This window comes from Odocoileus virginianus, chromosome 21 (assembly GCF_023699985.2).
Source record: "Odocoileus virginianus isolate 20LAN1187 ecotype Illinois chromosome 21, Ovbor_1.2, whole genome shotgun sequence".
Classification (NCBI taxonomy): domain Eukaryota; kingdom Metazoa; phylum Chordata; class Mammalia; order Artiodactyla; family Cervidae; genus Odocoileus; species Odocoileus virginianus.
Window position 1 is genome coordinate 27030642 of NC_069694.1, and position 13721 is coordinate 27044362.

Consider the following 13721-nt stretch of genomic DNA (forward strand, 5'->3'; position numbering starts at 1 on the left):
TCATCACTGGGGTTTGCTTGGTTTGCCCCTGTGAGGCAGGGGTGTGGAGGTGGGCAGCTGCTTGGGTTTCAGGGGTTCGGGCATCACCAGGTACACAGGGGAGTTGGCAGCTAGGGCAGCAGGAAGTATAGTGCTCCAGAAGGGTATGGCAACAAGTATTGGTCAATACACTTCCATATTCTGCCTGGAAAACCCCCCTCACTGACAGAGAAGCCTGGCAGGCCACAGTCTACAGGGTTGCAAAGAGTCTGGACACAACTGACCCTGTGCACACAGACACAAGACTTCTTTGCCTGTGGCAGCTCTGCCCAGTGAGAGTTGTGCGTGAAGGTGGCACAGTTGCTTGGCTTGCAGGGACCCTGGTGGTGCCGAGGGTGCAGGGACACGGACTGCCTCTGCTGTAGGAGTTAGGGCCCTATCAGAGGCTTTTTTGAGCATCTTGTAGCTGGTGATCAGAGGCCTGTCTGGCCAGTCTTTCTCCGTAGCTCCGCCCATTCAGGCACTTAGAGCGATGCCTTGCCTGGGGTCCTTCTCTGTTCCGTGTGTCAGGCACATGGAGGGGCTCCCCTGGCTGGGGTCCTACTGTATAGATCAGCGCAGTGCCTCAGGCACTTGAAGGGGTCCTACTCTGAGGTTCAGTGTATCAGGTGTTTGATGGGCCAGCCTCTCTATTGTTCAGATACCAATGCTGGCTTGTGGGGAGAGAGGGGCTGTGGTGATGGCTCCACCCCCTACGCGCGACTCAGCAGTATCGCCTTGCTGCCATGGCTGCCCAGCTTTCCTCCACAGGCGTTTCACACCACAGTCTCCTCCCTCACATCCCCTGATCTGTCTCTCCTCAGTCAACAGCAGCCCTTGCCTTGAGATAGCTCCACAATCCCCAAACTCCAGCTCCAAGCTGCTGCACCTTCCGGGGGACCTGCGTCCCTGTCCAGGGTATGTATGGCTGTGGCAAGGACTGTCTGATTCTCACTGCATTTAGGCGGCCACAGATCAGCTGTTTCATTCTCAGCCTTAAATGGTTCTCCTCTGACTCAGACAGTTGCCCCAGTGTGGGGATCAGACCCCACTTCAGTTCCCCCACCCACCGAGGGCAGGTCCAGTCCTACTAACACTCCTGTTTTTCCCCCTATTTCCTTCATCCTACTGAGTTTTGTGTGGTTCTATATATTCTTTTCTGCTGGTCAGGTAGTCCTGTCTGCTCTCAGCTGTTGTTCTGCATGCATTTCTGTGCTGAAGGTGTATTCCTGATGTATCCATAAAGAGAGATGTACTCCACCTCCACCTACTCCTCCACCATCTTATTCTCCTGACTTCACTTTTGAAGGTTATTTTGCTAGATATAGAATTCTAGGTTAACAGTTTTGTTCTTTGAGCACTTTAAAGATGCTGTTCAATTTTGGGGTGGTTTTTTTTTTTTTTTTTTTGGTTTGTATTTTCGTCAAATGAAAAGTTGGTAGCCACTCTCACCTGTTCTCCCCAGTGCATAGTGTGTCTTTTGTTTTGTGACCACTTAGAGGATTTTTTTTCTCTATCATTGGTTTCTACAATTTGATTATAGTATGTCATGGTATGATATACTTTGTGTTTTTCTGTTTGAGGTTCATTGGTATCTTGAATCTATGGGTTATAGTTTCTTCTGTATTCATATTTTTAATTGAAGTATAGTTTATTACAATATTGTCCTGTGGGTTATAGTTTTTATACAGTTTGGAAATTATAAGATCATCATCTCTTCTGCTTCCCCACTCTGAGTGACATTTCAAGCTTTGTACTGGTTTACTCTTTCAGCTGAACTTTACTATAAATACATACCAAACAGTAATTTTTCTTCTTGAAAAAAGTTAACATGTTTTCCTTTAAAATGTGAACTGAAATATCTGCTTAGTGATTTTCTGTGGTTGCATATTTGTTGTTCCCATCACAGTGGCTCCTTTATGTGTCTTTTCTTAAATTGCTAGTAATTGTGGACAATGTAGACAAGAAAGCAGAAGAACATGGAAGTCCTGCTTTTGCCTCCTTTCAGCCACTGGATTTGCTCTGTGTGAAATGGATGCAATAAAGCCATTTTCCATGAGTATTTTGAGAGTTAAATGAGAATAGAACTTATGAACTACTCTGTGAATCCTGTGAGTTAATAGCTCATGGAGTCTTCTTGCTGGGTTGGGATGCAACAATTTATATGTTTGAAATAAACTGTCTCCTTTTCCCTCATGTTCTTGTCTTTGTAGCTGTTTTTTCTCTTTACTTGAGTTAGGAAGAGACTGTTAATGATTCCTGTTAAAGTCCTTAAGGTCACTTTGGAATGAGCTGGACATGGTCATGCTTCCTTTTAATCTGTGTTTTCCATGTGACCAAGAACTCTTTGTTTACTGACAATAAACCACATACTATTCTGCACCTAAAATGTGGCTTACTAATGTCAAAAGTTACTGCAGAAATGAGTTATTTCCATCTGTGGAGAAATTTTTTTCCCTTAGGTCCGTTTGTCAAGGCAACAGCTGAAGCTGTGGTTGATTACATGTACCCCAGAAAATTAAGCTGTATAAAATTAGAAATAGCCACTGCTTTATGCTAAGAGTCTTTCTCTCAGGGGCTTTCACTGTTCTGTTACTGCAGACATGCTTTGGCAGAGTTAGCAAGTGTCTGCACCAATAAACACATTAAATAAAATTTTGTTCAATAAAAGATTCTGTGAATGAGGGCTAAATAATGAAGTAAAAAATCTGAAATTTTGCTGAGAGAATGGCCTTATTTCTGATGGTTGTTTAAGTTATCTCAACTTGTTTCAAACAAAAAGATAATTTATCTATTGTCTTTAGAAAATGAACTTTCTGAAACAGCAAGCCCTGCAAAAGGAGATGATGGGTTTACTGAAGACCCTGTACATGATCTAAATGTCCACATCATGTGACCCTTATAATCTAGTCACATCCCTTTTTTTCTCTCTTATATGACTGACCCCAAGGACAATGCTAAGTGCCACACCAGGGTCACTAGACTGGCCTGTGATTGGTCCCATAGGAAATGTAAATATGTCATGTAGATGATCAGTAGCAGCATCTTTTTTGATGCTCAGGTTAGAAATCCAGGAGTCAGAAATTTAGAAATCCATGACTTCTGTTTCATTATTCATGCTCAACCAGCCATAATGTCCATCCACTCTGTACTTGATCCTTGAAGAATGTGAGAGTAAATCCAAATATGATTTATAGTAGGTTGTTTGTGTCTCCAGTTCCTCCACATCCTCTGACCACAGACTATATAGTGCTGTAGTATTTACTATTGAAAAATGTCCACATATAACTGGACCCACACAGGTAGGGAAGAAGCAAGCCAAGCAATCATCTTTTCCTGAGTTCAGATCTTGACTCTTCCACATACTGGCTGCATGACCCTGGGCAAGTTGTTTTAACTTCTGCAAGCTTTATTTCTTTATTTGTATAATGAGCTTTAACAATACTACCTAGCTCATACGATTTCATAAGGATCAATGAGATGATCTGTGAAAAGCACTCAGAAAATGGTGCACACTCAGTAGATGTCAGTTGCTAATATGTCCGTCTACTCACAATTAGAGCATAAAGGTCTATAATCAGTTGTCACCATCCAACGTGACATCTACTGCATTATAGCTGTTGACTTTGCTGCCTGTCTTTTCCACACAATTGTGAGCTCCTAGTGAGTAGGCATAGTGTCATTTTATCCCCAGCTTCTGAAACAGTGCCAAACACATGGTAGGGTAACAGAATTGAAAGAGACAAGTGTACCCCAGTGTTTATTGCAGCACTGTTTACAATAGCCAGGACATGGAAGCAACCTAGATGTCCATCGGCAGATGAATGGATAAGAAAGCTGTGGTGCATATACACAATGGAATATTACTCAGCTATTAAAAAGAATGCATTTGAATCAGTTCTAATGAGGTGGATGAAACTGGAGCCTATTATACAGAGCAAAGTAAGTCAGAAAGAAAAATACCAATACAGTATATTAACACATATATATGGAATTTAGAAAGATGGTAACAATGACCCTATATGTGAGACAGCAAAAGAGACACAGATGTAAAGAACAGATTGTTAGACTCTGTGGGAGAAGGCGAGGGTGGGATGATTTGAGAGAATAGCATTGAAACATGTATATTAACATACGTGAAATAGATTGCCAGTCCAGGTTCGATACATGAGGCAGGGTGCTCAGGGCTGTTGCACTGGGATGACCCTGAGAGATGGGATGGGGAGGGAGGTAGGAGGGAGGGTCAGGATGGGGAACACATGTACACCCATGGCTGATTCATGTGAATGTATGGCAAAACCACTACAATATTGTAAAGTAATTAGCCTCCAATAAAAATAAATAAGTAAAATTTAAAAATAAATAAATAAATAAATAAAGATGAGTAAGACAATATCCATGTCTCGAGAAATTCATAGTCCAAGACATCAGGAAAACATCATATTATCATTGTAATAAAATTAGTTTTTTAACCTAAGTAAAAAATAAAGAAATATTTGGTGAATGAATAAATGACTTACTGTCTACCTAAAGTTCAGTTGTCTGGCTCTAGGTAAGTGATCGCACCATCATGCTTATCTGAGTCATTAAGATCTTTTTGTATAGTTTTTCCGTGTATCACTCACCTAGAGCCAGACATCCTAGAATGTGAAGTCAAGTGGGCCTTAGGAAGCATCACTGCAAACAAAGCTAGTAGAGGTGATGGAATTCCAGTTGAGCTATTTCAAATCCTAAAAGATGATGCTGTTAAGGTGTTACGCTCAATATGCCAGCAAATTTGGAAAACCCAACAATGGTCACAGGATGGGAAAACATCAGTTTTCATTCCAATCCCAAAGAAAGGCAATGCCAAATAATGTTCAAACTACTGCACAATTGCACTCATCTCACACACTAGCAGAGTAATGCTCAAAATTGTCCAAGTTAGGCTTCAACAGTACATGAATCAAGAAGTTCCAGATGTTCAAGCTGGTTTTAGAAAAGGCAGAGGAACCAGAGATCAAATTGCCAACATCCATTAGATCATAGAAAAAGCAAGAGAGTTCCAGAAAAACATCTACTTCTGCTTTATTGACTACACCAAAGCCTTTGACTGTGTGGATCACAACAAACTGTGGAAAGGTCTTCAAGAGATGGGAATACCAGACCACCTTACCTGCCCCCTGAGAAGTCTGTATGCAGGTCAAGAAGCAACAGTTAGAACTGGACATGGAACAATGGACTGGTTCCAAATTGGTAAAGGAGTATGTCAAGGCTGTATGTTGTCAACCTGCTTATTTAACTTACATAAGAGTATATCATGTGAATGCCAGACTGAATGAAGCTCAAGCTTGAAATCAAGATTGCTGGGAGAAATATCATTAGCCTCAGATATGCAGATAATTCCACCCTTATGGCAGAAAGCAAAGAGGAACTAAAAAGCCTTTTGATGAAAGTGAAAGAGGAGAGTGAAAAAGTTGGCTTAAAGCTCAACATTCAGAAAACTAAGATCATGGCATCCAGTCCCATCACTTCATGACAAATAGATGGGGAAACAATGGAAACAGTGACAGACTTTATTTTCTTGGGCTCCAAAATCACTGCAGATGGTGACTGCAGCCATGAAATTAAAAGACACGTGCTCCTTGGAAGAAAAGCTATGACCAACCTAGACAGCATATTAAAAAGCAGAGACATTACTTTGCTGACAAAGGTCCATCTAGTCAAGGCTATGGTTTTTCCAGTAGTCATGTATGAATGTGAGAATTGGACTATAAAGAAAGCTGAGCACCGAAGAATTGATGCTTTTGAACTGTGGTGTTGGAGAAGACTCCTGAGAGTCCCTTGGGCTGCAAGGAGACCAAGCCAGTCAATCCTAAATGAAATCAGTCCTGAATATTCATTGGAAGGACTGATGCTAAAGCTGAAGCTCAAATACTTTGGCCACCTGATGCAAAGAGCCGACTCATTAGAAGAAACCCTGGTGCTGGGAAAGATTGAAGGCAGGAGGAGAGGGGATGACAGATGATGAGATGGTTGGATGGCATCACCAATTCAATATTCATGAGTTTGAGCAGGCTCCAGTAGTTGGTGATGGACAGGGAAGCCTGGCATGCTGCAGTCCATGGGGTTGCAAAGAGTAGGACACAACTGAGCAACTGAACTGACTGAACTGAAAGTTCAGCTAAGAGGAAAAGAATATTTCATCCACTGCTCTAGACACTTGCAAAATTTCCCCAGATATAAAGCTAGATCAAAAAGGGTAGGAATCTATAAGAATTGCCCTACTTTTAATTCATTTATCTCTTGCTATTAATATGTACCTAGAACTATGCTAAACTTGTATTAATAAGTAATGCATTGAGTCACAGAGAGGTTAGGAAATTTGCTCAAGGTCACAGAGCTGAAATGCAGCTGCACCACTCACATGAGCTCCAGAATGTTCTTTTATCTGGATCTGCTTTCCACTAAGACTATGAGGCTGTGGGGATGGACTGTGGAAACAGTACTCTGTGAATCCCATCGTTTTGACTAAAGTAAGGTTGCTATTGAGAAGACCGAAGAGGAAATTTAATTCTGCTTTTGATATTTCCTTGCATCTGAGGGTGTATTTGGCTTTTTGATTCATGGAACTATGAGAATTTTGCCAATAATGAGCATTCTCTTTTCTTACTTGACACTACAATACTTAAAGCCAGGGGTTTACCATGCTCTCCCCCAATATATGTTAGTCTTTGTGGTGTGAATTTAGCACCTGTTTTGTTTTGTTTTTTTTAACTTTCTCATATATTTCTAATTTATAGTTTTTTATGGAGTTTATGACTCTTGTGCGCTTCTTTGAACCCCTTTGGGAATAAGGCAGGGTGTGTCCTGTTCATGTTTTTATGGCTTGTGTGGTTAACTCTTCTGTTTATCATTTAGGAAGTAGAAGCACAATTGGAAGAAGTGAAGAAGAAATCAGAAAATGAAATAAAGCAGCTGGAAGAAGAGAAAGCGGCCCTAAGTGTGAAGCTCCAGAATTCACTGCTTGAGGTAAGTCCTGAATAAACACTGTGCTTGGGAGTGATGATTCTGGACTCTAGGAGTTTTTTTTTTTTTTTTCTCATTTATTTTTATTATTTGATTAACTAACGTGCCAGGAATCTCAGGAAGTCACCCTGACTTTCTTACATTTAGCATCCTTGCGAGGAAGAAAAAGACTTTAGCCTGACAGGAAGATGATCTCAGGGGCATAAATTCAGCTGCAAGTAACAGAGAGCCTGATTTATAGAGGCTTAACAAAGAGGCACTTAATGTTATACATAAAAGAAGGAGGCAGGAGGCTGCAGGCGTTGATTCTGTGGCTAAATAATATCAGGTCTGGAAAATCTGCAAGCCTCTTGGTCCCGCCATCTCCCCACCTCCTGGCAGTTTTCTGGGCATTAGATACTTCTGCCTTTGTGGACTCTCTTCTTCATCAAAAAGAATTAAAAATTTTAATTTGTAACTGCATTGCCATAAAGGTGAATACAGCAAGGCTGCGTTTTTTCCTTCAAATTTTGAATGAAAACATTTTCATGGTCCCTAAATGTATCACAGGTCCCTGACACTGCATGTGGGAGAAGTTGGCTCAGAGTCCCCTTGGTTGTGAGAATGACTGTCACTGACCAGTTGTCATGTCCAAATTTAAAACAGGAAACGAGTAGGGGCAGGGGTGACCAAGCCTGCCCACTTCTTTAGAAAAACAGAAGAGTGTACTGAAGCCCCTAGCTGACTCCTGCTCCCATTGGTAACATCTGTGCCACGTGGCTAGCCTGGGAAACCAAGGATTTAGCCATCAGGCCTCCATGCTGGAGGCCAGCCAGAAGAGTGGGATATGAAATGGGTGTAAGCCAGCTGAACTGTGGGGTTTTCTTCCTGGGCCCATCTGTCCAAACCACCCAGGGACAAGTTCAAAGTTTAAAAGCACTGTGGACAGTATTACTGGGGAGAAAAACTTGCCACTGGACTCTCTTCATCCTTTAGTGCTATTAACACTGTGCCAGCACTCCTGGGCAGTTTTTTGCTGAAAGTTCTCTGCAGTAGTACCTACCTCATAGTGATTGTTAGGAGAATTAAGACTTAATACTGTAAAATGCTTAGGTCTGTGCCTGACACAGAGCAAGCATGTCATTAATGATGCTCTTTTTATATTTTACATATGTCTACTGAATGTTGTTGTGATTGTAAGTGTGCATCTGTCTCCTCCATTAGATGACAGCTCCTTGAAGGCAGGAACAATATTTTACGTTACCATCTTGCTCTCAGGCTGTTTCTTCTCCTCCCCACCTTATGCCTAGCTTGGTACCTGAGAGCATTAGTTTCAGCAACATCTGAGTTTCCTTTATGGTTATTAGTTCTTCTCAAAGTGTAGAGCTGGGAAACCAATCTGTTTAATTCACACTCTACATTTAGTTGGTTAATAATAATCATCATAATTAAGGCCTTATAATGTAGTAGCATCCTGCAGCCACCCTTCTCTCATATTATCTGTATAATTCTTAAACATTGTTCCTTTTCTTTACCAACTAACTTTGTAAAAATGAAATAGGGTGGCCTTCCAGGAGTGGTTTGAAAACCAGTGGAAACCATGCTACAGCTTTGGTATAGTTATATGGACATGAATAATTTAAAGGGAAGTGTTGGATATTGTAAACATGCCAGGCTCATTGTCTTCTGAAGAAATAAGCAACTAGCTAACTAGATATGGCCCCTCAAGATGCGTGTCTGGGATTTGCCTAGTGAGACCCTGTCCCCAGAAGTGATTGACTCAAAGGAACAGGCTCCCAGATTAATGACCACAGCCAGGTGGTAGAACTTTGCTTCATCGCTGAATATTTCTATTCTTCTATTTTAGGTTTTAAGGCTGGAAGAATTTATCCAACAGAATAAGGCATGTCCCCCAAGAGGCAATGAAAGGCCCCAGGAATTGGACTGCCAGCACTACAACATTTTAGAGACCCAGGTAACCTCTAGCTTTTTCTGCTTTAATTAAGGATATTTTTCTTCTCCTTTTCAGCACTTTGGTGTCCCCAGTGACACATGCTGGCATTAATGGGCCCTTTTATTTCCCCTCTCGGAGCTGCCAAAATGCCTGGGGAAAAAAATCATTATAAAATCAATTTGCAACAACCATGAAGAAAATAGAGTTCTGAGTAATTATCTGCATGGTTTGAAAAAGAACAAGGCTTGTCAGATAAATCTTCCCTCCCTCTCTGAGAGCAACCTGGCTGGCAGACAAAGGGGCACTGGACTAGAGTGGGGTCTTTGGTTCTGCCTGGAGCATGAAGCCTAACAGTAATCACAATGCCCCCTTGCATCCCTCCGCATCCACATCCATATCCGTGATATCTGTTACTCTCACGGTAGCCCTCCCACGTGATGCTGCCCCTTTTTAAGGGATGGTGCTTCAGGATTGAATCTAGTTTCTGTTTGTCTCTGTCAGGCTCATGCTAGGCTGTGTTCTTTCCTAGGGTTGCCACAATGAATTACCAACCCTTGGGGCTTAAACCACAAAAATGTATTGTCTCACAGTTTTGAAGACTGAAAGTCCAAAATCACAGTGTGAGCAGGGTTGGCTCCTTCAGGTGGCTCTGGGTAGAGTCTGTTCCAGCTTCTGGGGGTTGGTGGCACTCCTTGGCATTCCTTGGCTTGTCACCACATCATTAACTTTCTTATAGGGACACTAGTCATTGGATTTAGGGCTCACCCTAATCCAGTATGACCTTATTTTAACTAATTACATCCTCAAGAGCCCAGGTTGCAAGTAAAGTCACTTCTTTAGGTGCTGGAGTTAAGACTTCAATGTCTCTTCTTGGGGGCACAATTTAACCTAAAATATAGGCACTCAGTTAACATTCCTTGCATAATGTCAGAAACATAAATTCTTCCTGTAAGTTCATGTTTGAGTACCCTGGCCTGAAGGACCCTCTTGGTTCCTATTTCAGCTTACCTCTTAATCTTTACAGCTGGCACCATCAAAAATCCATTGCCTAAATTTCGTATATTTTACTGCTGCCTCAAATTTTCAGTCTACTTCAGATTTCAGGTGGGAAAACACTATGTAGGTGAGTCTGAATCTCACTGCTTTGTCCTCTTCCATTAATCCACCCATTTCCCTGTGCCTGTGTGTCTTCAGAAACTATAAGTTTTCCTTGTTGATTCCAGTCCCATTTTGCAAACAGCCCTACTGGGATAACCCATACTTAACCTTAACCACATATTCACCAGGATCGAAATGAGTCAAAAATCTAGTGGCTATGGATTTTAATAACAATATTGGTCAGTTATACAGCACTGTCTCCATTCATGACCTCATTGGAATTTGTGTAACCCTGTAATGTAACCATTTTACAAAAGAGGAAAGTGAAAGACAGAGAAGTTAGATGACTCGCTCATGGTCACAGGCAGATAAGCAGTCGAGATGGGATGGAGCTAGGTCTCTGGCTCTGATCCCCCACTCTTCCTATAAGAGTATCAACACATGTCTAGGATGCCTTCCAGATAAAATAGGCTATAGTTGTATGTCTTGGGATTAAGGAGAGTGGCCAGGACTCCCCACATTTCCTCCTTTGACACCCAGATGTGGGGGAAATTCTTGAGCAGCCCCCATTGCCCCTGCATAAGCTTGGAGGAGAAATAAAGGAGCACAGGTACATTTATCAGCAGGGCTGGCCCTTCCTGACTGAGGCCATCCCATACTTTCTGAAAATGTCTGCTTGTAGAACATTCTCTGTGAGTTTCTCAAGAAATAGCCTCATGAGCTATCATTCAACAAGAACTCCTGGCCCTAGGGACAGCTGAACTTTTCACCAGTACCCTGTGGGACTTCCCAGAAAGGTTCTTCCTCACATATTGGAGAATTTCTCAGGGCCTCAAAGTGACTGTGGTAGGGAGATGGGACAGAGTTGGCTGGGATCTTAAGTGATGAGATTCAAATTAAAGGAAGGTTGATAAGCTAGAAATAAATAATAATGAAGCTCCAGAAGATTACACAGCAGGCTGTATTTTCAGGAGGGAACACACACATACACACAAGTTCTAGGTATGTTCCAGGACTGATGTACAAGGGCCAGAGCTTTCATTGCAGCTCAAGGTCTCTCAGCCTTGGCACTTGACTTTTGGACTGGGTTAAGTTTTGTTGTGGGACTGCCCTGTGCCTTGTAGGATGTTTTGTAGCATCCTTGGCCTCTACTCACCGAAGGCCAGTAGCACTCCCTCTGCAATCAGAATGTCTCAACCAAAAACTTCTCCAGACATTGACAAATGTTTCCTTGGGCCCATAACCATCCAACTGAGAACCACTGCTGTAGCTAAAACGGCAAGTCCTAGAGAAGTTTAAGGGCTACAGTCCATGGGGTCGCAAAGAATCAGACATGACTGAGCAACTATACACAAAGAAGTTTAAATACAAGTGCACATTGAAAACCTTGGGTTGGTTCATCATGAAACTGGGCTCTCATCTGACCCTTATGGGTCTAGACAACGATCCCTCCAAGAGCTCAGTTCTAGACAGAAGTAAAGAAGGAAGAACCTTCATGAGTATCAGTTCTGCTTGATTCAACTCAACGTGTATGCTATTCATTCATTGCACAGTCATCTGTGAAACAATGACAGAAACAGTACATGTAAATGTTTAGTAGGGGCTAACTCTTAGCACTGTAGGATTTGCTAGGTCCAGTGGTATGAGAAGCTTGAACTTGGATAGATTTGCTGCGTTGCACTCCATCAAGGTTGTCAGCAGCAGGCGCAAGTGTCTGTTTCCCCACAACCTTACCAACACAACGGGTTACACAACTTTCTGAACTTGGTCAAGCTATATCAAAGAAAGTTTATAATTTAGTTCAGATATTTTTTTCCAGCAAAATCTATGCCAACCAAGCGAGTCAAAGCTTTGCCGAGGCCCTAGAGGTACAAAGTCCAGGCCTGTGTGGATGGTGCATGAGCAGTGCATTACAGCGCAGTGAACCCAGCCCCCACACGGGACACAACGACGGTTGCTCTTAGCTGTTCTGCCAAACCATTTCAGTGAGTCAAGAGAGATATAAATAATAAGGCCGAGACTTTTCACTCCATTCCCAGAATACACAGAGGGAGGGCTGCCAACCCTGGGTGTGGCTCTGTCCGCACTGTAGACAGCTGAGACTCCATTGAGTCTTTCATCCTGGCCTCTCATGTCTGGTCTCCTTGATTCTCTTAGGTTCACAGTGGTCTTCATTAGTTTTCAGAAAGTCATGTGAGTCTTGGTAATTTTCACAGAAACTTTTCTTGTGGAAGATTCTGGTGTCTGGGTCTCAGTGAGCTGGGGACAGGGAAGGGATGAAGTTTTCATAGATCCTTGCCTGAACCTTCTCCAGAACAAAAAGAAAAGTCATTTGTGGTCATTATTATTCAACTCATTTTGCCTCAACAAGTATTTATGAGTGCTGTCATTAAGAGAGGCCCAGGGCTGGATGAGTGAGGGTGGTCCTCAGAGAGCTCCATTTCAAATGCAGGAAGTAAATATTATATAATTACCTCTCTGGCATCAGTTTCCTCACTGTTCATCATGGCAAACAGATCAAGTACCAAGAACATAGTGTGTACACAGTCCCACACCACAACCCTATGAGGCAAGTGTTATTATCCTCGCTTTACAGATAGGGAAACTGAGGCCCAAACTGAGGAACACTGAGGCACACCAGTGTCCAAATTACAGTTCTGTACTGCTTTTCATTAGTAAAGTGGCAGACATGACTCCTCTCCTCCACCCCAGAGACTTGTAATAAACGGAAGAAAGCACATGAAGTCACTTTTCGAAACTGTTAAAAGAGTCTATAATGTAAGGTGACTTTGGAGTATCTATTACAGTCCCCTGTAATCATTTCAGCAAAACCCCACTGCATTAGGTGTTCTATTTTTAAGATGTACATAATGCTGCCTTTGAAAGATTGTCAAATGAACTTGAGAAAGACTTTCAATATTTCCTTCCTGGAGATTTCCTGGGCGTGGGTGTTCCTTTAAAATAGAAACAACCCAGATGAGGTTCACTGCCTAGAAGATGAAAGATAAAGGCCTAATGTGACTGTGGGTTTAAAATAACCAGCCATTTGCTTGGGAGGAGTTGGGAGGAGGCTTTTGCAGTGGATGGTTAAGGGAGAAGCAGAGCTATTTATTTTCTGTGCATACTTTAGTGATGGAGAGAGTCCTGGACAGAACCTGAGAAATGCCTGATGGGGAGTGCAAAAGTGTGAATTAGGAGCGATTAACTCAGGATACACCCAAAGTGGCTCACTGTTGGTCCTGGGAGGCACTCACTGGGATCCCAAGCCGACAACCACAAAAGGGATGCTGGAGAGTCCGCCCCATTTGACATTCAGAGAAATGAGTATTGGTGAGCTTGAAAGTGCTCCTTCAGCCTACTGTTCATTTCCAAGATCAGATTCCTTTGAGAAATATTCAGATGGCACCCCAGTTCCTTCGGAATGATACACTTTGACCCAAAATACCAGGTACAGAAGGTAGGGTGGTGAAGGTGAATGCTTTCCATTTATATGGTCTGTTGGTCCCCTCTGCTGAACCATTAGTTTGTTGAAATCAAGAATTATTTCTCTTATTAATCTCTGTCCCTCCAGCACCTAACATACCCACATATGGCAGATGTTTGTATCTCCTTGTATATTAACTGATCCATGACATGACAACTGAATGAATGGAGCTGAGAGTAC

General features: G+C 42.3%; 1 protein-coding gene across 1 annotated transcript in view; it reads left to right on the forward strand.

The window, feature by feature from the left end:
• FAM184B (family with sequence similarity 184 member B) overlaps positions 1-13721 on the forward strand; it is a 115155-nt gene that overhangs the window by 66190 nt on the left and 35244 nt on the right. Inside the window, exons 6-7 of the mRNA XM_070452116.1 lie at positions 6919-7029; positions 8873-8980. Of these exons, the coding sequence (XP_070308217.1) occupies positions 6919-7029; positions 8873-8980 (219 nt within the window). The remainder of the gene's footprint in view (positions 1-6918; positions 7030-8872; positions 8981-13721) is intronic.